The sequence below is a fragment of the Podarcis filfolensis genome (assembly GCF_964270895.1).
Source record: "Podarcis filfolensis genome assembly, chromosome: 13".
NCBI classification, from domain to species: domain Eukaryota; kingdom Metazoa; phylum Chordata; class Lepidosauria; order Squamata; family Lacertidae; genus Podarcis; species Podarcis filfolensis.
In genome coordinates, this window is record NC_139615.1 from 38,576,764 (window position 1) to 38,604,735 (window position 27,972).

Sequence of the window (27,972 nt, forward strand, 5' to 3'; positions counted from 1 at the left end):
AGAGAAGACTCCCTGGAAAAGACCCTGATGTTGGGAAAGATGGAGGGCACAGGGAGAAGGGGACAACAGAGGACGAGATGGTTGGACAGTGTTCTCGAAGCTACCAGCATGAGTTTGACCAAACTGCGGGTGGCAGTGGAAGACAGGAATGCCTGGCGTGCTCTGGTCCATGGGGTCACGAAGAGTCGGACACAACTAAACGACTAAACAACAACAGATTTCATTTTTACACACTTCCAGCACATATTTTGCATGGCTGAATTGGGACTTCTAAGCTCTGATGTTAATTGATCCTGCAGATCCAGGCTGAATGCAGAATATAAAAGTGTGATCTTACATTGCCATCCATTGGGATAGCTCGGTCAGTAGAGCATGAGGTTCTTAATTTCAGGGTTGTGGGTTCAAGCTCCACATTGGGCAAAAAGATTCCTGCATTGCCGGGGGTTGGACTAGACGACCCTTGTGGTCCCTTCCAACTCTAGAATTCTATAATATTCCAAGAGTTTGGGATAGTCTTGGAAGAAACTGTTTCTGGCCAGCAGAGCTACGGGGAATGGCGAACTGTGCTTCAGTTGTGTTAAGTTGTGGGTGAACATATCAGACGACACAGCGATTCTTCAGCAGCTCTTGTTTATTCACAGGCCAGAACAGAACAGAACTGAAGGGTCCAGCCAACCTGCTTATATAGAGCTCAACTACAAAGCAACAGTAACAACTTTCTGTAACTACCCAATCACTGAACGTCACTTTCAATTCCTTATTTGCATATGCGGACCTGAGTGAAAACTATCCACAGTATCCCCCTGCTGGCCCAGGGTGAGAACTTCAGTACATAACAAGTTGCAGTGTAACAATTCTGCCATAGGTACCTGTAAGCTGAAGTGGTTAAAAGGAAAGAAGAGAAGTATTGGGCATTTGGCTTGGTTTGCTTAGATGAGACATGGGGGCAGAGGACTATGTGGTGATTTGTTTTCCCATCGCCCTTTCACTGGTTAAAAGCCCCCACTATAATATGTAAAGGTAAAGGTTTAGAGGTTTAAAAACGCCCTCAAGGCAAATCTTAAAAACACGTAGTATAAACACCGGCAAGTGGGAAACACTGACCTGAGAGCACTCCAATTGGAGAATAGCCTCTACCAAAGGCGTCATGGACTTTGAAGAAGCAGGAACTCAGGATGAAAGGGAGGAACGAACTAAGAAGGCATGTTTGGCAAATCCTCACTGTGATCAACTCCCGCCCAGAAACCTATGTCCCCACTATGGAAGGACTGGCCTCCACAGTCACTTATGGACACACTGTTAAGACCATATTCATGGAAGACAATCTTACTCGGCTATGATTACATCACCAAAGAGATGTAATCTAGAGGCTTCAAAAACCTTGGCACTTGTCTTGATGTTGATTTGTGTTGGTTTCAAATGCACTTTGCAAAAAGATGACAGCAGCAGCAATAAATAGGCTAAGGTTTTTGTTTATTTTTAAGAAGCAGAAGAGAATGGTTTGGAGAAACAGGTCTGCTAGACTTTATTCAAGTCTGCCAACGAGTCGTTCATCGAGTCCCCTCCCCATGCGATCCTGGCTTCCATTCTGGAAATAGGCTTCAGCGGCGCATATCATGGCCTGGCGCAGGGAAGCAATGAGAAACACTCCGAAGATTCCCTTGTACTTGATCAGGAGGAGTAACTGTATCTGGTTTGGGGAGTTTTTCTAAATAGAATTTCTGCCAAACAGGAAACCAAAGATCTTTTATTAGTTAAACTCACTTGGATAGAAAGGTGCCTTGAGGTTGCAAAGCACCCTTACTTGAGGACTTAAAGTCTGACGAGGACTTTGTCTCCTCAATGATGTCATGGCTTTACTTCTTTGTGTTGTTATTGTTCTTCTTCTTCTTCCTGGATGGTGTCTGTCTGGCCAATAGAGCCTGTCTGTGCCTCTGTCACCTCCATGGCTTCATGGTCTTTATCTCCTCCCTCTGTGTTATGCACAGAAGATGTAGATCTGGTACTTCTCAGGTCAGTAGCATCCAACTGGGATTTTGTTAGCTTGATGCCACTGCCTTTATCTCCCTCTTTTGATGAGATGACAGTGCTGGGCCTCTTCTGGTCAGACTTCCAGGACAACCTTCTCTGCTGCGGGGCAAAAACAAGGTCTTTATTTGAACATGACAATGTCATCAGGGGGATGGGGCACTTGGTAGCGATGAAATCCTCATCGCAGTATTTCTTTCTCCATCTAGCGTCTGCATTGACAAGCTCAGTCACATCACGGAAAGGGCTCGCGTCCATGGCGTCACATTCATATTGCAAACCTGATGGGGAGAAGCAGAAAGATCATTCGTTGTGAAGGCTTCCACAAACATGGTGCTATGTCATTACATCTCTGACTTCCAAAACACCCCCTTGATGTTGATTTTTAAAGCTGATCCTCAGAGCAAGACATGCAACACCTTTATTGGAAACAGCAACAAGTATGGGAAGGATGAACAAGCCGCAGGGAACTGTTGTAAACAAAACCCGCCCTTTTTCCTTTATGGGGTATCCTAGAGTCCATATAGAGTCCTTACGTAGGAGAAAACAACAGAAGCCAACCAGAGAATATTGAGAAGCAAAGCAGCTAGTAAGCTTGATCTTTATTGATCTGTTGCAACAGGGTGCTCCCCTCACCCGCAGGAGAGGAGGAGGAGGAACCCAGAAAAATGGCGCGCAAGGCCTTATATAGACTTTTGAAATTGCCACCCTGTAGATCAAGACCACCCCCAGAAACATCATACATACATCACAGAAGGGGTGTAACCTAAGACCACCCCCCAGATACATCATACCTACATCACAGAAAAGGTGGTCTAAAACAGAATTTTGAATGTTGTTTTTCTCCCATCGTTGTTTATCTCCTGTCTGGCAGGTTACTTGATTGGATACCCTGCTTACTTGATTGGATTGCCTGGGGAGCCTGGCCAGACTTTTGTAATTATAAATACCTAGTTCCTGGGCCTGGTCACAGGCTCACACCCTATTCATATCTTAAATGTGCCTTTAAGACAGGATTTGTGAGGAAAGAGACAATGGGGAGGCTATTCCATTTTCCTTTGACCTTGCAGAGAAAACATTTGCTCAGTTTGGGAATCAAAATGGTTTCAGGTCGGTCTTCCTGTGCTGATCTATGTACGTGCTTGGCTGGTACACTTATGAACATTTAACATATATCTATGCCAACTAAATCAATATTGTGGGCCAGATTCATGTGTCAGATGAAACCCTGTGGAGGCCCCCAGGCAGTCAAAATCTTGGGGGCCCATGCTCTCGTTAGTCCTAGGGCAGACAAAAGGAGACTCCATGATGGGAAGGCAAATACCCCCTCTATAGCAGTGCATGAGTCATTGTAGGTATGCACAATCATAGAATTGTTGAGTTGGAAGGGACCCTGTGGATCATTTAGTCCAACCCCCCCAATTCAGTATCATTGGCTATAAAAGTTATAAATGGAAACCATACTATGTCAAAATGATATCGTTTAGCCAAAGCACTAGGCAACCCACCTTCTTCCTCAAAGCCTCTTTGCAGTCCCCATGCAGTCTGAAGGAAGCTCAAAATGTCCACATTCCCATTCTCTACAAACGGAACAAAATGTATGTTTCCTGAGAAAGGCCTAGTTTGTTTCAGCTTATCACATAAAGAAGACGTTTTTGAGATAATAGGTGCCTTAAAATTGTGCCTACGATTATTCAAATAATTAATTTTGGAGGGTACTGTGTGTATGTGTGTGTATATGTTTTGATTTTAATGTTGTGATCCATGGATAATTGTTGACATATCTGCCTTCGTCATGATTTTGCAGAAGGGCGTGTTGTTGCATGTGTCTTAAATAGGCAAATATTTTCAAAAGTTGGACATAGCGAGACAGAAGGCTGGGACTCAGGAGTGGCACCCCCCAAGCCTAAAATTTGTTTCATGGTTTAAAAGTGAGAAGAGAACTTGGAGAGGAATCACAACTGAATATGAAGCATCAAACAAGAACTTCTGTTGACATCAAAAGAAATGGAAAACCGGCCAAATTTTCCGGCTCCAGCACCAATTTGGATGAAGAACTGACCAACAGACACCTCCACAAGTTTTATTTGGCTACCTTTGAAGGTGACCCGGAAACTACAACTAATCCAGAATGCGGCAGCTAGACTGGTGACTGGGAGTGGCTGTCAAGACCATATAACACCAGTCTTGAAAAACCTACATTGGCTCCCAGTACGTTTCCGAGCACAATTCAAAGTGTTGGTGCTGACTTTTAAAGTCCTAAATGGCCTTGGTCTAGTATATTTGAAGGAGCGTCTCCACCCCCATCGTTCTAACCAGAAACTGAGGTCTAGCACCGAGGGCCTTCTGGTGGTTCCCTCACTGCGAGAAGTGAAGTTACAGGGAAACAGGCAGAGGGCCTTCTCAGTAGTGGCACCCGCCCAGTGGAACGCACTCCCACCAGATGTCAAAGCGAATAACAGCTACCAGACTTTTAGAAGACATCTGAAGGCAGCCCTGCTTAGGGAAGCTTTTAATGTTTGATGCATTACGGTATTTTAATATTTTGTTGAAAGCCGCCCAGAGTGGCTGGGGAAGCCAAGCCAGATGGGCGGGGTATAAATAATATATTATTATTATTATTATTATTATTATTATTATTATTATTATTAGGCTAATACCATGTGCGATATCCTTTCTGCAACTTGTTCTCTTGGTGCGCACTGAGATACTCACTAACTTCAGTGCATCGCAGCGCCTGTTGTATCTCCTCGTTGTTCAAGTTGACTCCCAGGCCTATCAAGACTGTTTCCAAGTCATCAACGGCCACCATACCTTTATTTATTTTCCTGAAAATCCAAAGAATAGTCTGGAAATCTAAAGGATGCACATGGGAGAGAAAGGAGAACAATTACTGAGCCTGAAATTACCTTCAACCTTTAAGGACAAGAAGCCCCGACAATAATGGACTGGCATTACAAGCTACAAGAATTTGCTGAAATGGCACAGTTAACAAATACCCTGAGAGGCAATTCAAAACAAAAAATTATGGAAAAGTGGGATAGATATAAAACATATGTTCAAAAATACAGTAAAGGTTCGCTATCTATGCTAGCATTTGATTGACATTGGATTGAGACTGAGTTGAGAAATAAGACTAAGAGCACATATTGATATAGGAATGTATTAGATAATATGTAAAGAAATATACAATAATAAGAGTACATTCATTTGTAAAAAAGGAATATACAACGGGAAAGACAGGAAGTCTAGTGTGTTGGTATGTATATGATGGGGGGATTGTTTTTTTCTCTCTCTTTGTTTTTTCTCCTTTTTTTGTTTCATTTTCTTTCTAGGTGTATAAAATTTGTATATAATTTTTGTGCACATGTTGGAAATTATATTATAGTAAGTCCTGTAATGTAATATGACACCATTTACCGATGTAATATAAGAATGTTAACAAATAAATAAAATGCAAATTCAAAAAAGAAAAAAGAAATTACCTTCAACCTTTAATTGCCAGGTGGTGTTGGTGTTTAGGCTGCCTAGGCAGATCGATGGAGCCGATCTGGCGCTCCTACCAATTTGCTGAGGTGACCCCCACCTTGCTGCTACCCCACCCAAATTCAGTCCCATCCAGGTAAGCTGGTGTTGGGTGGACAAACCCACAGCTCTGCCTCCAACTTCAGCTCTGCCACTGAAATAAAACTGACCCCCAAAAGGCCAGACACCCAGATTGGCACAAAGTATGTTTTTGCAAAGCAGCATCAGCAACTGCAACAATAGATAAATCTTTTTGTTAAGTTGTGGGTGAACATATCAAACGACACAGCGATTCTTCAAACAGCTCTTGTTTATTCACAGGCCAGAACGGAACGGAACTGAAGGGTTCAGCCAGCCTGCTTATATAGAGCTCCACTAGAACGCAACAGTAACCACTTTCTGTAACTATCCAATCACTGAACGTCACTTTCAATCCCTTATTTGCATATGTGGACCTGAGTGAAAACTATCTACAGTATCCCCCTGCTGGCCCAGGGTGAGAACTTCAGTACATAACACTTTTAGTTTGTGCAGAGAGGGTGGAGGAGAGAGAAACAGTTGACAGGAATGTAGACAGAGAGTGACATACAGAGCAACAATAGGAAAGCAGCCATCTTTCCCCTTGCTCCCTCAGTTTCCTTTATCATACCCTCTGTGTCTGTGAAAGGCGAGGTATTGTTCACAACTTCCAAGAATTCAGAGAAATCCAGAGTCCCAGATGCTGTAATGGAGAAAGACACAGAAGCTGAGTTGAAGTATGTGTAGGCGCATCACAGCGAAACCTAGTTTAGTGCAACTATTCAGGTGTTTCTGTTCCGAAATTAATACTGTGCAGTTTGAAGTGACTGGAAGCATACAAACTGGCTCCTTTGGAAGAAAACATTGTCCAGGCCCAGAAAAATATTATTCAAACTTTGACTTGCAGAACTCTTCAAAAACAGAACATAAGCGTCACAGATACATCCAAATTATCCATACATTGTCCAGCACAGGCCCAACAACTTAGAAAATATGAAATAATCCAAGCAGACCTAGAAGCAGTTTCTCCCCACAGCCTGCTTTCCAGCCTCCATTGGCCTTAGGATGTTTACTCTCCCTTCAGGAGAGTTTCATTTACATCCTCACTCCATGAAGTTTGGGAGACAAAAGAACTTTCAAAATGGAGATTTGTAGGTCGTTTAGCAGCTCAGCTGTTTCTCCACCTGCCACCCTGCTATTTGTAAAGTCTTCCAGCTTAGGCTTATGATAATATAATAATAATTTATTATTTATACTCCACCCAGCCACTCTGGGAGGCTTCCAACAGATTAAAAACAGAATAAAACATCGAACATTTAAAACTTCCTAAACGGGGCTGCCTTCAGATGTCTTCTAAAAGTCAGATAGTTTATTTCCTTGACATCTGATGGGAGGGCATTCCACAGGGCAGGTGCCACCACCGAGAAGGCCCTCTGCCTGGTTCCCTGTAACCTCACTTCTCGCAGGGAGGGAACTGCCAGAAGGCCCTTGGAGCTGGACCAGTCTGGATGATGTGGGTGGAGACGCTCCTTCAGGTATACTGGGCCAAGGCCATTTAGGACTTTAAAGGTCAGCACCAACACTTTGAATTGTGCTCAAAAACGTACAGTGGTACCTCGGGTTAAGTACTTAATTCGTTCCGGAGGTCCGTTCTTAACCTGAAACTGTTCTTAACCTGAAGCACCACTTTAGCTAATGGGGCCTGCTGCTGCTGCCGTGCCGCTGAAGCACGATTTCTGTTCTCATCCTGAAGCAAAGTTCTTAACCCGAGGTACTATTCCTGGGTTAGCGGAGTCTGTAACCTGAAGCGTATATAATCTGAAGCGTATGTAACCCGAGGTACCACTGTACTGGGAGCCAATGTAGGTATTTCAGGAGTGGTGTTATATGGTCTTGGTGGCCAAGGTATAAAGAAATTTGTTCTTGTAGAACACAGATTGTTCTTCGGTCTGTTCACCCCACCCTCAATTGTGCAGGTGCTGCGTCTGACCCACCTAAATCAGGGGACGTAGCTGTTTTCATATAGCAGTCGGATTTCAACAGGGCTTCTGGGCATATCAGAGTTCCCCAAGATTGCATCCAACAAAGATAAAACTACTGCCAGGGAAAACCACAGATCTGAGGATGAAGGTTGTCACATACCGGTCACCTTGACATGCCTAAGTGTCCGACGCATTTCAGCATTGGTCACTAGGATGCCCAAGGTGTGCAAAGTCAAGAGGAGATCGCTGGTGTGAATCATTCCAGACTTAAGTGTGCTGAAAACAGTGCAGGCCTTGGAGAGCCCTGAAGAGGATGCAGACTCTGGAAAGTAAGGTTGAGAGTGCATTGGTTTCTGGAACTGATTGTGAAAAAGAACAAGAGGCAAAAAACTTTGGGGGAAGGGTCATTGTTTAGTGGTAGAGTAAAAAGGTTAAAGGTAAAGCTAAAGACAGCTTTCCAGGTCATGTGGCCAGCATGACTAAACCACTTCTGGCGCAACGGAACACCATGACAGAAACCAGAGCGCACGGGAACACCGTTTACCTTCCCGCCACAGCAGTACCTATTTATCTACTTGCACTGGTGTGCTTTCGAACTGCTAGGCTGGCAGGAGCTGGGACAGAGCAACGGGAGCTCACTCCGTTGCAGGGATTCAAACCGCCGACCTTCTGATCAGCAAGCCCAAGAAGCTCAGTGGTTTAGACCACAGCGCCATCCACGTCCCGGTTCAGTGGTAGAGTATTTGCATGCAGAAGGCCCCAGGTTCAGTTTTTCAGCATCTCAGCATCACCAAGCAGGGCTGGGAGACCCGTCTGAATCCCTGGAGATCCACTGCCAATCAAAGTAGCTAATAATGAGCTAGATGGATCAATGCCCGCCCCCCGAATTAGAACACAAAACCTGTGCTATATTCAAATGCAGCGGCTTAGATCCAGTTGTGTTTAGGCCCCACCCAAATCAATGGGGCTTGAAATCACCAGTCTTACAGCACCACAAAGACTAACATATTTATCACATAGTCTTTTGTGGGTTACGCGCATGAAATGCTCTCCTGAGTTTCAGTGATGTGTGTGTGTACATACACACAGATTCAGACCCAGAGCATTTGGGGCAGAGGGAAAAGACTTACTACTGTGAATTACACAATTATCACTCTGTGTACTTTCTGCCTTTGAAAATGGTGGCACTTAAATGGGTCTGGGAAATGGTTGAAGCTTGTGATGTCAAGAAGCTCTCCACATCTCAGGATGTTTGAATTAAAAAGATAAAAGCACCATACACTTTAATGTAGCTCTGATTTGCTTTCATGTTGTCGCTATCTCTCCAAGCACATTTGGGTAAAGATACAAAAGGTGGAGATTTATTCCCCACTCTATGTCCTTGGGACTGTGTAGGCTTATAAATCGAAATAAGCACCGTATTTTTTGCTCTATAAGACGCACCAGGCCATAAGACGCACCTAGTTTTTGGAGGAGGAAAACAAGGGAAAAAAATATTCTGAATCTCAGAAGCCAGAACAGCAAGAGGGATCACTGCGCAGCGAACGCAGCAATCCCTCTTGCTGTTCTGGCTTCTGGGATAGCTGCGCAGCCTGCATTCGCTCCATAAGACGCGCACACATTTCCCCTTACTTTTTAGGAGGGAAAAAGTGAGTCTTATAGAGCAAAAAATACGGTAAATGTTTCTCTGTTAGGAAATCTGCAGATTTTTCAGCCGCACAGATTTCTTTTGTCAGGGCAAGAATACATTAATTACCTGGAGAACAGCAACAACTGGGGGGAAGAAAGACACAACATATTACAAGGACAGGAAAAAACACCACAGACAGAATAATTGCCACACACAGGAATAACGAGGATATAGTTTGAGTTCCTCACTTGTAGTTTTATAAATCATTTAATGTGTCGACATGTTTAGAAGTTATTCATATTGCAGTTATTGTATAAGGGATTGCTATTTTGACTGGCGTGTAATTGAAATTAATAAGATTTTAGAACACAGAAATAAAGCAAATAATCAATTATTGCGCATGGGGGGCCCCCTTATCTACATTACATAATTGTATTTGAACTATTGATATTAATAATTGTATCATAAATTGGTATCGTTATAATGAGGCTATTCATAGAATAGAATCATATTGGAAGAGACCACAAGGGCCATCGAGTCCAACCCCCTGCCAAGCAGGAAACTGGATTGCAATTGAAATTATTGGATTGCAATTGAAAACTAATAAAATTATCAAAAATAAAGAAAAGAAAAAAGAACACATGAATTACCTTCCCATCTAGGTCCCGCCTTACACATCGAATCCATTTCATTCTCCCCTTCATAAACAGTTATGTGGAAATTGTAGACAGCTTTAGCTTTCCTGCCAAAACACATGCAGAATTACTAAAATGATTTTTGCTTAATTTTGACCCATTGTTGATCCCTGAGGGATCAGAATCAAACTAATAATTACAATAACATCATTTCATTCTATCAGATGTCTGGGGGTGGGGGTGGGGAGATAAGTCTATACCTAGTGCCAAAAAGATGTCAGTGAAGGCAGCAGGCGGACCTTGCTTGGGAAAGCATTCCACAGATTGGGAGCCACAACTAAAAAGGCCTTCTCCCTGGTCACCACCCTCTGAGCCTCCCTCAGAGGGCAGACCTCGAGAAGAACCTCAGTTGAAAATCTAGTGTCCAAGAGTGTTCCTATAAGGAGAGGCATTTCCTAAGATGCTGGTGTCTGGAGCAATAAAGAGCTTTATAGGTCAAAGCCAGCACTTTGAATTGGGTTTGGAAACATATCCAGTGTTGTAACATAATTGGTATTTATGTTATTTGTGTGGGTGCTTGTGCACCTGTGAACAACACATTGGTGATTCCTGCCACAGCTTTAGGACAGAACTGAATGTAAAACCACAATTTAATCCCATTTCCCCCCTTAGGGATCTCTGGGCTTCAGTTAAGTGTGGTTTGAGCCTGCTGAGGGACGACGGTGGGGTGGGCATAGCTCAGTTGGTTAGAGCATGGTGTTGATAATGCCAAAGTTGCAGGTTCAATCCCCAGAAGGGACAACTGCATTTTCCTGCATTCCTGTGGAAATGAAAGGTGAGACAAGCTGTGAAAGATGCAGAACCAGATGGCAGAAAGGAAGATCAGAGGAAAGCTGGTGGGCCCAACAGGCCTGCACTGTTAGAATTCCTGCTCCATGATTGCAGTCATGGGATTGTTGTCTATCACATGATGGTGTATGTTTCGACTCCACAGAGTGGCAAGTGATAGAGACAGGATGTTTGTGTTACTGTGTTCCGTGAAGTGGGACTATTGTCCTTTGTTCTTTCTCTTTGCTATCTGATGCTAGAGAGAGAGGGAGCCATGTTGCAGTGCTCCGTGTGGGTTTATATGTAAATAAAGTTGATTAGCCAAAATGCTGAGTTGCTGAGGTCTGTCACGCAAACTGCGAAGACTGCGGATTCCTAAGTGTGCCAATGTCTGTTGGCATCGGTCGCTGTGATGTTTGGGCTGAAGAAAGCTTTTGAAGCTCCCGAATCACTGACCAGGAGGGAGAGAACATGCCAGTCGGGCATGTGTCTCTGCCAGGGTCCTACTCGAGTGTAGGACGAGCTCCTGACATGCACAAGGGAAGGTGGAGATAAAAGGACCGGGAGTCAAGTCAAGGCAGGACAGAAGAGTCTGGAATACTCACTTGCCCTTTTTAATAGTCATGGAATCCGCCGTGCAGATACTGTGGAAGACAGAAATTGTGGTTACTTAGAAGCCACCTAAAGACACACACCCCCAATCCCATTTACATGGTACCTGGAGCAACACAGCTGCCATCAATTCATGGTTGCTTCCTTTCAGTGCCAGATTTACGTATAAGCTAAACAAGCTGTAGCTTAGGGTCCCACTCTCTTGGGGGCCCCCAGAAAAATTAAAGGAAAAAAATACTGGATGTGCATTTCCAAAATATAAGATAAAAAACAAATAAAACCTACATACGGCAACAGTGTTTTGTGTTGTGTAGGCTCCTCTGATGTAAGTAATGGGCCCCGCCAGCTAGCCTGCTCCCTGAAATATCACTGGTTCGCTTATTTCTATATATAGGGTGCCTACATTCTGCATGGACTGGTTGCATGGCAACATGTGCAAATGGCTTTAGATACCTATTGGGTCAGTGGTGGCCAAATGCGGCCCGCCAGCTGTTTTGGGACTACAATTCCCACCATCCCTGGCCACTGGTCCTGTTAGCTAGGGATGATGGGAGTTGTAGTCGCAAAACATCTGGAGGGCCAAGTTTGGCCATGCCTATATTAGGTCCATAAATCACCATATAGCATATATTCAACACAAAAAACAGTGACAATTTGTTGTTGACAAAGGACAGCTGGACATATAAAGGGCCCATTATCTTCAGTAGTGTAGGGCCTCCTCAAACCTAAATCTGGCCCTCCTTCCGTCAAGCCTAGTGTCAGTGAAGGGCTGCCATCTACAATGTGATAGAGGACTCAGCCATATAGCTGCAAATACAATGTTTTGAGTGCATTATACAAATGCAGCCCTAGATGGCGATGGCGAGCTTATGGCAAGTTGCATATATTTTTCAAAACGTGTTTTTTAAAAAGCATTTTTCACAGCGTTATTTTAAAAAAATATGTTTCTAGATCCCACCTGGGACAGATTATGGGTTGCATAGCATGCTGGCAATGCATGGGGATGAATTGCTAGCAGAGGAAATAACCTTGCACTCAACTCTTAATTGTGTGGGTGGAAACTGCAGGGACTACCAGAAGTGGTGTGGGAGCAAGAACAGGACTGCAAAACCCCACCACTCTGGGTGAAATATATATGGCCTAGGACCCTCGTACCTACGGGACCGCCTCTCCTGGTATCTCCCACGGAGGTCCTTACGGTCTTCAAACAAAAACATCTTGGAGAGGTGGCTCAACCAGAGCCAGCGCTTTTTCGTCTGCAGCTCCAATCTGGTGGAACACTCTGTCACAAGAGACTAGGGCCCTGCGGGACTTGACATCTTTCTGCAGGGCCTGCAAGACAGAGCTGTTCCACCAGGCCTTTGGCCAAGGCACAGCCTGACCCCCTCCTTTGGCAATTCTTCACAGAACTCTAGCCCAATGGTTGCTATTAATCTGATTTGAACTGATTTTATAATGAAATGATTTTAGAATGTTGTATCATTTTACTGTTAGCCGCTCTGAGCCCCGCTTCAGCTGGGGAGGGCAGGATATAAATAAAATTTTTATTTTTATTTTTATTGTTGTTGTTGTTTAGTCATTTAGTCGTGTCCGACTCTACGTGACTCCATGGACCAGAGCACACCAGGCGCTCCTATCTTCCACTGTCTCCCGCAGTTTGGTCAGACTCATGTTTGTAGCTTCGAGAACGCTGTCTAACCATCTTGTCCTCTGTCGTCCCCTTCTTCTTGTGCCCTTAATCTTTCCCAACATCAGGGTCTTTTCCAGGGAGTCTTCTCTTCTCATGAGGTGGCCAAAGTACTGGAGCCTCAGCTTCACGATCTGTCCTTCCAGTGAGCACTCAGGGCTGATTTCCTTAAGAATGGATACGTTTGATCTTCTTGCGGTCCATGGGACTCTCAAGAGTCTCCTCCAGCACCACAGTTCAAAAGCATCCATTCTTCGGCGATCAGCCTTCTTTATGGTCCAGCTCTCACTTCCATACATCACTACTGGGAAAACCATGGCTTTTACTATACGGACCTTTGTTGGCAAGGTGATGTTTGCTTTTTAAGATGTTGTCTAGGTTTGCCATCGCCTTTCTCCCAAGGAGCAGGCGTCTTTTAATTTCGTGACTGCTATTATAATTTCGTGACTGCTATTATAATTTCGTGACTGCTATTATAATTTCGTGACTGCTATTATTATTATTATTATTATTATTATTATTATTATTATTATTATTATTATGTAAGGCTTAATTAACTCAGACTTCCATGAGTGACTGCAGGGGCGGACTTAGGACTCTGCGAATGGTGAGACACAATGGGAGCTACCATCTCAAAGCCTGGTAAGTGAGGCGCTGGCCTTTGGGAAGGAGGCGTGAGGCTCTGATAGGGTCCCAGAGTCTTCCTTCCTTCTTCCCAAAGCCTAGTTAGCACTTTGCCAGCTTTGGGAAGGAGGTGGAAGGGCTCTAGGACTCTGCCAGAGCCCTTCCGCCTCCTTCCCAAAGCCAGGTGCCTCCTTACCTACCTTACTGCCCAAGTTTGCCACTGGTGACTGAGTCCCTTCAATAAAGGAGCAAGAGTAGGACCAACCAGTGAGAATATTTTCTTACACTCTTCACATTGAACAAGATTTTAGACAAGTGGTACTGTGTTCATGTTCTGCTTATTGGCTTCCCATGGGCATCTTTCTTTGGCCCCTGGGAGAACATATTCTTGACTACACGGCCTTTGATCCAGCAGGGCTTTTCCTCTTCTTATACTGCTTAAGTGCTTTTGCTTTGAGTGAGGAAATTGACAAAATCAAAGGCAAATTGATGAGAAATCACCACTAAACTCGAGAGTCTCCAGTCTGAAAAGCCGAGCTGGCAGACTTGCATAAATATGGGAGAAGATGAATTGCAATAGAATTAAATAGGCATTTGTTTCTAATATGTGTATACCTCTTAATTGTAGAAACGTCTAAGAGGTTTACACTGAATATAAAATATACATTAAAGTTATCAACAAAAATAAAAAACAAGCTAACCTTAAAAATAAATCCAGGTATACATATAAACGGTAGTTGATTCTGCCACCCACCTCCTTGCATGCCTCTCTTACATATCTGGGTTGGCCTGCCTAAACAATTTAGCTTTTAGCAAGTGCCAAAAAACAATAAAGAGAAAGTGTCCAAATAAATTGATGGAGGAAGGGTGGAGAAGTTTGTCTTAACCAGCGCTTTTTTCCTAAAAATAAATTAAAAATGTTTAGGGAGTAGTCTCATTTTGACTCAATAAGACCACCATTTTGTAGTTCAAATAGGGAAAAATAAATACAGTAAATGGACAAAAGTACAAAGATTCACAAAATGTTTAGGGGTATGTGTACCCCGTGTCCCCCCAGGAAAAAAAAAAAGCACTGGTCTTAACTATTCCAGGGATTCTTACTTGTCATAACAGCTGTCATTTTCTTTACGTAAGATGGATGGCCTGGTCTTGCTTGGAAAAGGCTTGTTAATGGTCGTTTCCCCTGTTTTCTTCTTTTTCATCAAAACAGGCGGTCTCTTCTCCAACCTCCCATAGTTGGAGTTAATCTGTTGGTGAGGATGGCAAGGTTGTGGCTACAGCAAATGTTCAGAGCTACAGCCTAGCAATCGCAGATAGTTAAGGAGTGATGGGGTTGAGATTAAGGAGAAATCTCTTGGCTTTAAGATATCTCATGGTGACAACCAAATCTTGGATAGAAATTTTGGGAAGGTGGTGTTTCTCTGTGTGTAGTCTTATCAAAACAGCAGCTGAAGTTGTTGCGCTTCTAGTTAGTTGGGGAAGATAAATATTCTAAGAGCAAGCTTATCAGTATTGCATCACCAACTGCATTTAGTGAAGTCGGAGAATTCAACGGAAGCAGGAGCAGAAATTATTTGTCCTGTGTCCAGAATGGAAACCGATTCAGCAAATATCAGCATTTGCTCTTGTTATTTTATTCAGTTCTCAAACAATTTGTAATTTATTACAAATTCCCCTTTCCAGTTGCATTGATTTTGATTTGCACTGTAATGAATGGGGTGGAATGATGTAATATTAATGCAATTATGTGATTAATTGTGTAAACGTCTGCCACAGTGGACAGGAAGACAAAGACTGTGCTCTTCATCAGAAGCCGAATTGCAGCAGAGCAAAAAAGGTCTGCGTGGGACAAACTCAGGTTGGAATGCAAAGCAATACCTTCTGGCATCCCTAACTGCGAATTAGCATTGCCAAAAGTGATGAATGGTCCTGCAGTGTGATCATAAGTATATAGAAAGCAGCGGAACTTATGCTGTCTTCAGCTAAACCAGCATAAATTACCCCTATTTTAACCTCCGTTCAGAAATGAATGGTACTGCTTGCTGATGCAGCCTAGGTTTGGCAGAGGAGGCAGAAACAAGCCTTTAAAACAGACCTTGACTTAGCAACACCCTTTCCACTACCATAGGTTCTGACCTGTTTTGAGGTCACATGACTGAGCTGAACCAAGTCAGGATCCAGCGTAAGTCCAGCCCCCCATGCCCAGTCCTGCCCCTCCCTCAGAATACCCATTTTTCAGGGCTTACACCAGCAAAAGGCCCACCAGTCTCAGCTGAAGTGGCCGAGTCCCAGCTGAGCTGGAAAGAGGGAGTTACATCAGCATAATGTCTGTTGACCTGGAATCATCAACAACTTCTTCTTCTTCTTCTTTCTTCTTCTTATTCTTCATACGCCGCCCATCTGGCTGGGTTTCCCCAGCCACTCTGGGCAGCTCCCAGCAGAATAATTAAAACTCAATAAAACATCAAACATTAAAAACAGGGCTGCCTTCAGATGTCTTCTAAAAGCCAGATAGTTGTTTATTTCCATCACATCTGAAGGGTTCCACAGAGAGGGTGCCACTACTGAGAAGGCGCTCTGCCTGGCATAGCCCAAGCTATGCTGGGAATAAGCTGACTGAGCCAGAGATCCAAACTCACTCATCCCAATGGATCTTGGTTTGAATTGCTCCTTAAGCTGAAAAAATATATAATGAAGTATGGAACCTATGACTGGCAAACTATATCATGCATGCAAATAAACTCTGCCACAAAAGAGGGTAAAAAAGAAAATGGCTCTTAGGACAGATGAGTTAACACTGCTCTTCCTGGAAGGAAGTATCAACAAGTTCTTGTGGCTCTCTGATATCCCTGAAGCAGCCTGAGTTCCGTCTTCTCTCCAAAAATAACTTACCTGTCCTGCTTTCTGCATGTAAAAGAGGGAGGGTAACGGGAATTGAAGGTACGACAGGTTGGCAACGTTGTTATGAGTTTCTGGGTGCCAGACACTGAACCCCTGGATTCAGCAAATGTTAAAATATAAACCAGGCCAGTTTCCTGATGAGGTAATTGCCTGGGAGATGAGACATTAGGAGAACAAAAGGCAGGTGACGAGCCATTAGGAAAGCCAGGGCTGTTCTTCTGTTGGCAGAACAGCACCAGTCCCGTGGTTTAATTCACTGGCAATGGGAAGGTACCTGCTATAGGACACTGAGGGGAACTTGGAGTGAAGGCAGCTTAACAAGGCGTGGCTTCTAGGGTTAGAGCCATGCAGGGCTGGCACAATACATTTTGGAACCTGGGGTGAACCACAAAATGGCGCCCTTCGTTGCCAGAAAAGAAAGGTGAATATCTACATCAGGAACAAGAGAGGGGATCAAATCATCCTTATTCACTGGTTGAAGAGGAAATCAAAGGTCATTGTAGGAGAAAAAGGGACTCGCCCTGAATTACATGGCTGGGGGCTGCAGAGTCCAGGAGATCCCAGAGGGCGACCCCCACCACTTTCTCCCTAGGGGTGAGAAGAGACCAGGAGCACCTCCTATTTGCGAAGAAGGTATGGGGGTGCTGCTGAGGAGGTGACAGATCCAGTCTCCAAGGAGCACACCACAGCTGTTGCTGCCACCACAGCAGCAGCGGCGACGGCCACCGATGCATTCCTTGGAGGTAAGATCTGTTGCCTTTGTGGTTCCTCCTGCCTGAGGCAGTTGCCTCGCCTTGCCTCACAGGTAGGCCGGCCCCGGATCCACCTTGTTATATGCAAAGATTTCGGCTCCCACCTGGGTCGCTTTATCAGCGGTTGGGGGCTTTGCTCTCTGTACATGGCGTCTCTGAGGGGACGGAGTCCTCGGAAGCACCTTCAATTTCCGCATGAGCATCAGCTTGCACTGTTCAACCCAAGAGAAAAGACAATTCCAAGATGACAAACAATGTTGATCACTATCCCGCTGTTGAAATATATGAAGAACTCTTGTTAGTTGACAGTGGCTACGACTGTCAATCTTAGAGGTAGCAATTTTCAGGTGACAACTGTGGGATGTCATCCATTGGAGCAGTCAAAGACAACATTCCTTATCTCCCTAGAGTGGGCATAGGCAGGGGGACATCCAGTCAGTGTAACTTCCTGTTCCACTGGTCTGGAACATCCTCCCACTGCATGTGATCTGGGTGTGGCTCTGGCTGACTCCATAAAAGAGCCGAGTAATGCAGCCATTTTCTCAGTCTTGATCTTGCTGTCTTGCTGTTCTTTTGCTGCTGGGCTGCTTTCCTGCAGCCATTTTGTTATCTAAATGTAATTTTGCTGTTTGCTGGCTCTCAGCCAGCAGCACATGAGTTCAGCCTCCATATGAGATGAACTCACAGTCTCTTTCTTTATGTAACCACGAAGTAAAGCCTGCCTTTTGGGAAACTGAAATGCAATTACAGTGGTACCTCGGGTTACATACGCTTCAGGTTACATACGCTTCAGGTTACATACGCTTCAGGTTGCACACTCCTCTAACCCAGAAATAGTGCTTCAGGTTAAGAACTTTGCTTCAGGATAAGAACAGAAATCGGGCTCTGGTGGCACAGCAGCATTAGCTAAAGTGGTGCTTCAGGTTAAGAACAGTTTCAGGTTAAGAACGGACCTCCGGAACAAATTAAGTACTTAACCTGAGGTACCACTGTAAACTTTTTGTTACTTTACTCAGAAGCGACTCTTGTGTCTTTATTCTTCTAAGAGGGATTAAAGGGGACACCAGGAAATAATCTTAATGAAGAGATTCAAACGAATCTGCAAACTAGCTTCCATCTGCTCTGCTACATCACTTAGTAGTGTGAGTGAAGAAAGGACAATACTCATTCAATATATCCTTTCCTACTATCCTTAACATTCCCACAACAACTGTGCACACAGTGAACACATGGGAGGTGTAGAAGGCGGCCAGGACCATGTGGAAAGTCCAATATGCATATTACTAGATGGTGTGACTAGTTCTTATATGTGAATAATTTATTATCAATGTGTGTTCAAATTCTGCCAGTGGCATTTCAACTGCATACTGTTTGCCACTTTATTGGCCGCACTGAGCTGTGCGATTTGATTTCCTGAACTGTGAACATGCCATGATGCCATGCATCACTACGGAACACCAACCCGCCCGCCCATTGCACTGGATTGGCGGCGGAGACCCACATGATCTCACTGGTCTGGCAGAAGTCAATACTCGTCTTACCTGAGTTCCTTTATCAACAGTTTCAGGTTTTACTTTGGGAGAAGGGGGTCTCTGAAGTGGGACCTTTACAGGCACTGGCAGATTCCGTACGGATCGCCTATGGAAAATAGCAGCACATCAGAGAATGTTCTCTCCTTCCTTCTATCCATCTGTCTTCAAATAGGACACTTTGGAACTTAATTCTGATAAATACTTGGTGTATCTATATCATTGCAAAAAGAAGATGACCTTCTTTAGGAGGGGAGGGTATTTAGCTTCATACCCTTCAACATTTCTCTGATGAAAATAGGGACATCCTATTCCATAGGGACGTGGGTGGCGTTGTGGGTTAAACCACAGAGCCTAGGACTTGCCAATCAGAAGGTTGGCGGTTCGAATCCCAGTGACGGGGTGAGCTCCCATTGCTTGGTCCCTGCTCCTGCCAACCTAGCAGTTCGAAAGCACATCAAAGAGCAAGTACATAAAGATGTACCGCTCCAGTGGGAAGGTAAACGGCGTTTCCATGCACTGCTCTGGTTCACTAGAAGCAGCTTAGTCATGCTGGCCACATGACCCGGAAGCTGTACGCCGGCTCCCTTGGCCAATAAAGTGAGATGAGCGCCGCAACCCCAGAGTCAGTCACGACTGGACCTAATGGTCAGGGGTCCCTTTACCTTTACCTATTCCATAATAATGGTTGCCCCAGTCACTCCAGGTGGCTTCCAACAGATATAAAATCATAATAAAACATTAAACATTTGAAAACTTCCCTATACAGGGCTGCCTTCAGATGTCTTCTAAAGGTTGTGTAGTTACTTATCTCCTTGGTTCAGTGAGTTGCCTAACTCCATGCCCGCCAACATTTCTCTGCTGAAAAGAGGGACACCCTATCATATCCTACAACATTCCACTGATGGAAGTAGGGACATCCTAAGGAAAAGTGGGACATCCTGGGATCAAATCAGAAACCAAGATGGCGTCTGTAAATCCAGGACTGTCCCTGGAAAATAGGGACACTGGGAGGGTCTGTTCCTGAGCTCAGACATGAACTGTAGGCCATCTTCGGTCCCAGCTCTCTACTTCTGCTTACATGGAATAAGTGGATCTAGCAGAGACATAGGAGAGGGAATCCTTCAGCTTCTTTTTGGCCTGCGGTTTTAAATCCACAATGGTGGTAATAGAAGGCGGCTTTAATTTTTTGTCTTGAGGCTGTAGTGTCAGTTTCTCCATCAGACCCTCCGAAGCTTCCTCGACCTCCTCCTTCAGGTCGGGGAGTTTGCCATCTTTAGCCTTGTGTTGTGGAATTCTGTAGCAAGGGAGGAGGAAAGAATTAGTCCAGTCACAGGCATGAATGAAAACTATTCCTCTCAATAGGAAGAATGGCAGATTAAGTTGACGGACTACGCCAAAATGGCAAAAATGAGCGGAAAGATCAGAAATCAGGAAAATCAAAGCTTTAATAAGGAATGGGGGGGGGATTTTACTTTACCTTAGAGACCACTGTAAACAGTTAAAATTGTTAGCGGGATTTTAATAACACGTAACGAGAACTACGAATATAATGGAGTTATAAAAATCTGGATTATTATAAAAGATGCAGCAGAAAAGGCTTAACAATGGGACCCACAAAGGGGGAGGTGGGAAGTCCAGAGATTCGTGGGAATCTTGTAGTTTTAAATGTGTTGTGGTATGATTGTAAATTCTAATACGTACCGTATTTTTCGCCCTATAGGGCGCACCGGCCCATAGGACGCACCTCGTTTTTTTGGGGGGGGGGGAAATGAATTAAAAAAAATTATTCCCCCCCCCCCCAGCACCGGGGCTGGGGCAGGGGAAGCCCGAGCTTCCCCCCGACCCCAGCCCCCAGAACAGGCTGCTATCCGCAAGCCTTGCGATCCTGGCGGCAACTCCGGAAGCGCCCTGTGCTTCGGGCTGCAGGCAGCTGCCCGCAAGCCTTGCGAGCCCGGCGGCAACTCCCGCCGGGCTCACAAGGCTTGCGGACACCTGCGTGAAGCATGGGTGCCCTCCGGAGTTGCCGCTGGGCTCGCAAGGCTTGCGGATAGCTTCCTGAAGCCTGGAGAGTGAGAGGGGTCAGTGCGCACCGACCCCTCTCGCTCTCCAGGCTTCAGCGAAAGCCTGCATTCGCCCCACAGGACACACACACATTTCCCCTTCATTTTTGGAGGGGGAAAAGTGCGTCCCATAGGGCGAAAAATACGGTAAAACCAAATATATATTTTTTTGAAAAACAAAAAAGAAAGAAAAAGAATACTGAAGTGTTGATGGGTTCCCACGAGGCAAGACACACTGATAGCAGCAATAACTTTTCTTGAACTACATAACTGGGAAACAGGGGCAAAGCAACTGCTTATATACATTCCTGAAAGCCTGGGTCGCTCCCACTCCCAACGTGATTGGCTGTCTAAACTTCCAAGCTGCGAATCACGACTCAGAGTTCAAGGGCCAATGACAGAGGCCCAAATCCTGAAATTTTCAGTGATTGGACATCATGTATCGAATCAGAACACAGGTGCTCAGAATCATTCATACAGACTCAAGCTCAGACAAACACAGACCACTGAATACATAACAAAAACTATTCCTCTCAAACTGTCTTTTTATAGCGAGGGCAATGCTTTAGCCTGAGCAGAGGGTCATCTTAGATGTTAGCGAATTGAGGAAATTCTGAAAGGAGGAAAACACCCTTCTTTTCCCACCCCATACCTTGCAATCCTCTGGTAGGGAAGCCAACTTCTGCCTTAGTCAACCTACTTCAGGAGAAAGGCAGGGGCAGAATGACGCTGTTGATTCACCTGGATCTCTCAACAGCATTTGGTATCAGTAACTGTGGACAATATTCTTGGGTGGTTCTGCTATTTTTTTGGAGTGTCTGCCTAAGTAGTTAAGAATGGGTGGCCTTTAGAGCCTCTTTTACAGGATTATAACTAGCTTCCTGTTAGAATTAGATGCTGCCTGAGCAACGAGGCCTACTTAGCTTTCCCTGTGTTTTATTTGGCTCACACTTTCGCCCCAATTTCTGACTTAATGCTGCAGCTCTGACCCACTGGCTTCCTTCCCAGGTCCTCGCTCATCTCGGACAGCAGCTTACAGTTCAGCCCAGACAAGAGGAATTTTAGCTCACCCCCTGGCATTTGAGCTGGGTGGCGGCTGCTTGGGCATCTGTTCTGTCCATAGCTGTCAACGTTTCCCCTTTTTTAAGGGAAATTCCCTTATTCCAAATAGGATTCCTCGAAAAAGGGAAAAGTTGACAGCTATGGTTCTGTCCCTCATCCTATTTAACACCCATACAAAGCTACTGGCTGAGCTCATGCAGGGTCTCTGGAGTTCTTAAAACCTCTTTTTGTGATAGTACTAAGGGCCATCTTTATCCAGGGGTGCAAGGGGTGCGAGGTGCCTGGGCGCTGAATTCTGGGGGGCGCCAGGCACCCGCTGCTGAATCCGCCTAAGCTCTTAACTATCTACCTGTTATGAAATAATAATTTTGATCAAGCTAGAAAAACAAAGTACATATATACCTAGGTATTACCGAAATGTATAGCTACTGCTTCACTAAAGGACTTTAGACTTTGTGCGCTCATTTACCAAAGACGCGCCACGCCAGTGCTTGTCATTCACAACAGCGGTGTTTGTCAGACTCAACGGTGGCACTTTTCATTCTCAATGGCGCCATTCACACGAAATTAACTAAATATGGGGGTGCTGGGCAGATCTTTGCACCCTGGTGGCGCATATGCTAAAGATGGCCTTGACAGTACTCACCAGAACAGAGTACCATCACCTCTTCTCCTTGTTTGCTGCTCACACAGTTGCCGTTTCACGCTGTGTGATGGCCTGGGAATCTGATTCAGAGGTTGAACCGGAGGAATCCCAGCCTGCACAGGAGTCCCCGCCTTCAGGGCCGGCTGAGCCGGGGCAGGGCCTTGAATCTGAAGCGCCTGCACCTGTGCTGGATCCTCAGGAGCAGACACCAGATGAATCCACTCTGGCTCCGGAGGTGATTGAGGACCCATTGCCTACAGGTGCGCCTCTCCCAGCCCTGTCAGGGGAAGGTGAGCCTCCCCCTGGGTCCAGTAACCCTTCAGCTTCTCCTGAGCTGCAGAGGCTCAGGGCAGAGAGACGGAGGGAACTGGGTTCTCTCAGGAGGAGTGCTCGCCTTAAGGCCAGGAGAGGCAGGTCACCTGTGGGCTGGGACCGCCCCTGGCCTCAGAGAAGATAAAGGCCAGTCAGCCCGGTCCCAGGTTGTGGGAGCAACGTCGTTGGAAACCTGTTTCTGCCAGCACCCAGACCTGTTCTTCCGGAGTTCCCGACCACGGCCGGCTTCTTGCTTTGGACCCCGCTCTGCCCTTGGTGGACAGACTCCAGACCCTCGACCCAGGACCGGACTCTGACCACGCCTCACGATAACCCCCCCCCCCGGGACCAGCACACGCTGGCACCCACAACACTTTCCTCCCACCCCAAGATATGAATACCAGCCGTTCATGTTACTTTTACCAAAAAAGAGAACAATGCTTAAAGTTAACAAGATAATAAAAGTATTATACAAAAAAAAATATTTGTCACAAAAACAAAAACCTTGCATTAAAGAAAGAAGCATAAAATAAAACGTTTCAAACAACTATATACACAGTCAGTATTGAATCCATGTTATGGGATTACTTGAATCCCCCAACTTCCTTCCCCTTCCATCCCGGTTCCTTTGTATTATTTTCATTCATGCATGTCAACAAAGTCTTTATCTCTGATTACCTCCAATTTTAAACGTTGTCTATAACATTACAAGTGTTGTTGTTTTAATCCTGCTAATGTATTAACTTGTGTACATTGCTGTTGTAAATATGCAATAAACATTTCCCATTCTTTTTTTATATTTGTTGTCATCTTGATTTCTAAGTTTCCCAGTTAATTTAGCCATTTCAGCATACTCCATTAACTTAATTTGCCAATCTTCCTTGGTGGGGACTACTTCTTCTTTCCAGTGTTGGGCTAGCAATATCTGGGTGGCCGTTGTTGCATAAATAAACAAATTCGTATATTCTTTAGGTAGATCCATTCCTGTAATACCTAATAAAAAGGCTTCTGGTTGTTGTTTTTTTAACAAAGGTTATTCTTAACTCCCCCCCTCCAATTCATTATATATCTTTTCCCAGAATTTGTTAATAATCTTACGTTGCCACCACATATGATGAAACATACCTTGTACTTCTTTACATTTCCAACACTCATTTTCTCTCGTTTTGTACATTTTTGCCAACTTAACCGGTGTTAAATACCACCTATACATCACTTTCATATAATTCTCTTTATAAGTTAATAAATTAATGTAAATCCATCTGTGATGTTCCTCACACAAAGGATGGTGCTGGATGCTATCGCTTGGTGCTGAAGTTGGCAACGCTAGGGACAACTTAAGGAATCAAATGCGAAGCACAAGATTTCTGCCACAATGCCAGAACGTTACTTACTCATCCAATTGAGGTTGAGAGGCAGGGGAGATTTGTAGCCCATCCTGCAGTTCTGCCAAATAAAAATCTGGTATCCTGGAAAGAGGATACAGGGAGGGCTCTTTACCAGGGAGGTGCAGCAGTGACGTTTTCACACGTCCCTCAACCCTGTCCTTTAGATCTTGAGGATTATCATCGTTGGCCTGCTCATCTGGGCCTTGTGGCTTGTTCTCCTGGTCCTGCTCCACAGCTAGTTCTTGGGTTTTATTGTCCTCGACATTTGGCTCCGTAAGTTCACTGCTCTCTTCAGCCTGCTCGATTAGGTTTTCTGGCTTGTACTCGTCAACCTGCTCAGATAGATCTTGGATTTTAATTTCTTCAAGATCTGGCGCCGCAAGTTCACTGCTCTCTTCGGCCTGGTCAAATAAGTTTTGTGGCATGTTCTCCTGGTCCTGCTCAGATACTTCTGGGGGTTTATCGCCTTCGAAATTTGGCTCCTGAAGTTCGCTGATCTCTTTGACCTGCTCATTTAGTTCTTGGAGTCTTTTCTGCTCTTCAGCTTGCTCGTTTTTGTCTTGTTGGTTACTGCGAGGGAAGGAAAAATAGGCCCAGTGACAAACATGAATGAAAACACAATACTATAGATACTATCAAGAATGTATAACTTGCTGTTGAAATGGAATACGCAGGATGAAACGGTTAAATCTGCTATGATTAAATGGGCACAAGATGTTGGACATGACATAATGTTTGCTGACTGGGAACAGTTGTGGACCACAGGTATGAAATTCACGGCATGTAATGCCTTAAGAGAGAATATTATGAAAATGATATACAGGTGGTACATGACACCAGTCAAGCTTGCAAAAATTTATCATTTGTCTGATAATAAATGTTGGAAATGTAAAGAGAATGAAGGTACATTCTTTCACCTTTGGTGGACGTGCCCAAGGATTAAGGCTTTCTGGGAGATGATATATAATGAAATGAAAAAGGTATTTAAATATACCTTCCTGAAGAAACCAGAGGCCTTTCTCCTGGGCATGGTCGGCCAATTGGTGCCAAAGGAGGATAGAACTTTCTTTATGTACGCCACAACAGCAGCAAGAATACTCATCGCAAAGTATTGGAAGACACAAGATTTACCCACCCTGGAAGAATGGCAGATGAAAGTGATAGACTATATGGAACTGGCGGAAATGACTGGCAGAATCCGAGACCAGGGAGAAGAGTCGGTGGAAGAAGATTGGAAGAAATTCAAAGACTATTTGCAGAAACATTGTAAAATTAATGAATGTTAAAATGATGTCGGATTGAAATGAAGTGGCCTTAGCAACAAGGTTAATAAGAATATGTAAAAATGGATTGATAACGGATGAAAATATAAAGTTATAATAGGTTAAGATATAGAATTAAGATAAAAATAAAGAGGGTAAGGATTTGCTGAATTAACCATGTGAACGGGAATAGAAAAAAGGGAGGTGTGAGGAGGTCAGGGAAATAAGTAAATGAAATCTAAGATATGAAAAGATTGATTTGTTTTTAACTATTTTCTATTTATTTTTTCTGTATTTCACATTTTTTCCTATGTATTTTTGTACTTTTTGTATTTTTCCTTTTTCTTCTTTTTTACTCTGTAACATTTTTCTCTTTGTAAAACTTTAATAAATATCTTTAAAAAAAGAAAAAAAGAAAACACAATACTATGATATGGTTGGATAACGCCATTAGTGGTGAGGATACCACGAATGAGCAAAAACCCTCCAGCAACAACAAAAACTACAACAAGGGAATAGGCAATATGGGCGACCCTTGGTTTCACAAGCTTCATTCAGAAAGTCCACAGCTTGTCTGTCAAAATACAATTAGAAATCATACAGCACATTACTTGACAGACCACATTGTTAAGCGGTCTGCCAAGACCCTCAGGGAGATGGGGAGATTTGGGAACCACTGATCTAGATCAGCACACAGAGTAAGGGACCTGTAATTTATTCCAAAAATTAACCTCATGTTTCACAGGTCATAAGAAGCGGTTCTTTCCTTATACTTGTCATACTCAGGATCAAAAAATGTCATAAATAACCCTTAATAAGTGACAAGTAGAAGGAAGTACGTAAGGACTCTTGGGATTTGTCATAAATAATCCCCCTTGGAATTGTTCCTTTTTGTCTTTGTTTCTCTTCCTATTTTTTTCAGAATTACTGTATATACTCATAGTTGCTCATAGTATCATTCCCCGCTACCTCAGTGCTTGTCTAGACAACCCAGCCTCTTGGTCATGCTGATCAATAGGTTTGAATCCCTGAGACGGGGTGAGCTTCCGTTGCTCAGTCCCAGCTCCTGCCAACTTAGCAGTTTGAAAGCACGCCAGTGCAAGTAGATAAACAGGTACCACTGCGACAGGATGGTAAATGGCGTTTCCATGTGCTCTGGTTTGCGTCATGGTGTCCCGTTGTGCCAGAAGCAGTTTAGTCATGCTGGCCACATGATCCAGAAAACTGTCTGTGGACAAACGACGGCTCCCTCGGCCTGAAAAGTGAGATGAGCACCCCAACCCCACAGTCGCCTTTGACTGGACTCAACCATCCAGGGGCCCTTTACCTTTTTTACCTTGATCTGATGGTGCTCAGACAGAGCTGAATTGTTCTTTCTCTTCTCCCTCACATCACACAGGAAAAAGCACCCCCATTGATCTAGGAGCTACCTTCCTTACCCTACTTTCTTGAAGGGCAGGGCAATCCCAAAATGTTTAGACTGACTTCCTGAGAATAAAGTATTATCAAAAAGCAAGTTGATCACCCTAATTAGGGGTATATCAATAGCTGGGTAAACTTAAAGGTAAAGGGACCCCTGACAAATAGGTCCAGTCGCTGACGACTCTGGGGTTGCGGCGCTCATCTCGCTTTTCTGGCTGAGGGAGCCAGCATACAGCTTCCGGGCCATGTGGCCAGCATGACTAAGCCACTTCTGGCCAACCAGAGCAGTGCACAGAAACACCATTTACCTTCCCGCCTGAGCGGTACCTGTTTATCTACTTGCACTTTGACATGCTTTCGAACTGTTAGGTGGGCAAGAGCAGGGACTGAGCAACGGGAGCTCACCCCGTCGCAGGGATTCGAACCGCCGACCTTTCAATCAGCAAGCCCTAGGCTCTGTGGTTTAGACCACAGCGCCACCTGCATCCCACAGGGTAACATTTAAGAGCCCCTATTACCTGCTAACTCTGTTGATGATGTCATCCATTTTCCAGGAACCACAGCAGGGAGATGTACTCTTTCCACATTAGCAGGGATAAGTCAAAGGTCAACAGAAAAGATGAAGGCCACACAACAAGGTCCTCTTCACTGGAGGTGGAAAAGAAATCATTGAGCACTTCTTCAATGGCCCTTCATCCAGAGCAAGTGAAGGGGGAAAGAATAAAACAGGAGGAGCACCAAGGGAAGACTGCCGCCTTTTCCAGTCCCTCAGAACCACAACTCACTTGGTCAGAAGCCGTAGGGATCAGCAATCTTGTTGGGCCTAGGATGAGATGAACCATCAATGGGGAGGTACAGCTAGGACCAGAAATATGGGGATGGAGTGGAGATCAGGGCTTCCATTTCCCCCAAGGCAGCTCAGGTGTTATGGCTGGTGGAAGCAGGGCCACGAGTTGGCATCAATGGTTCTCCACCGGTGCCATGTTTTTCACCACCACCACCACCTGGGTGGCAACTGTTGTTTGAGAGGTTCCGGCCCGATGATGTCATAGAGCAGCGAGTGATC

General features: G+C 44.6%; 1 protein-coding gene across 1 annotated transcript; it reads right to left on the bottom strand.

Moving 5' to 3' along the window:
- Positions 1–1,456: 1,456 nt before the first annotated feature.
- Positions 1,457–27,930, bottom strand: LOC310747770 (uncharacterized protein). Its single transcript, XM_083582874.1, has 14 exons — positions 27,692–27,930; positions 27,425–27,554; positions 24,229–24,792; positions 19,833–20,048; positions 18,764–18,860; positions 17,327–17,434; positions 14,671–14,816; positions 11,252–11,290; positions 9,834–9,925; positions 7,714–7,875; positions 6,203–6,274; positions 4,744–4,884; positions 3,537–3,608; positions 1,457–2,309 (listed from the first exon to the last, which is right to left on the bottom strand). The coding sequence occupies exons 2-14, from the start codon at positions 27,451–27,453 to the stop codon at positions 1,873–1,875; spliced, it is 2,175 nt and encodes a 724-aa protein (XP_083439000.1). The 5' UTR covers positions 27,454–27,554; positions 27,692–27,930; the 3' UTR covers positions 1,457–1,872.
- Positions 27,931–27,972: the final 42 nt, after the last annotated feature.

Coding starts and splice junctions, on each gene's coding strand:
- LOC310747770 (XM_083582874.1), bottom strand. CDS start 27,453: ATGGATGACATCATCAACAGAGTTAGCAG. Junction 6,275..7,713: donor TAGGCATGTCAAGGTGACCG/GTATGTGACAAC, acceptor TCTCCATTACAG/CATCTGGGACTCTGGATTTC. Junction 2,310..3,536: donor AAGAGGCTTTGAGGAAGAAG/GTGGGTTGCCTA, acceptor TCTCCCCATCAG/GTTTGCAATATGAATGTGAC.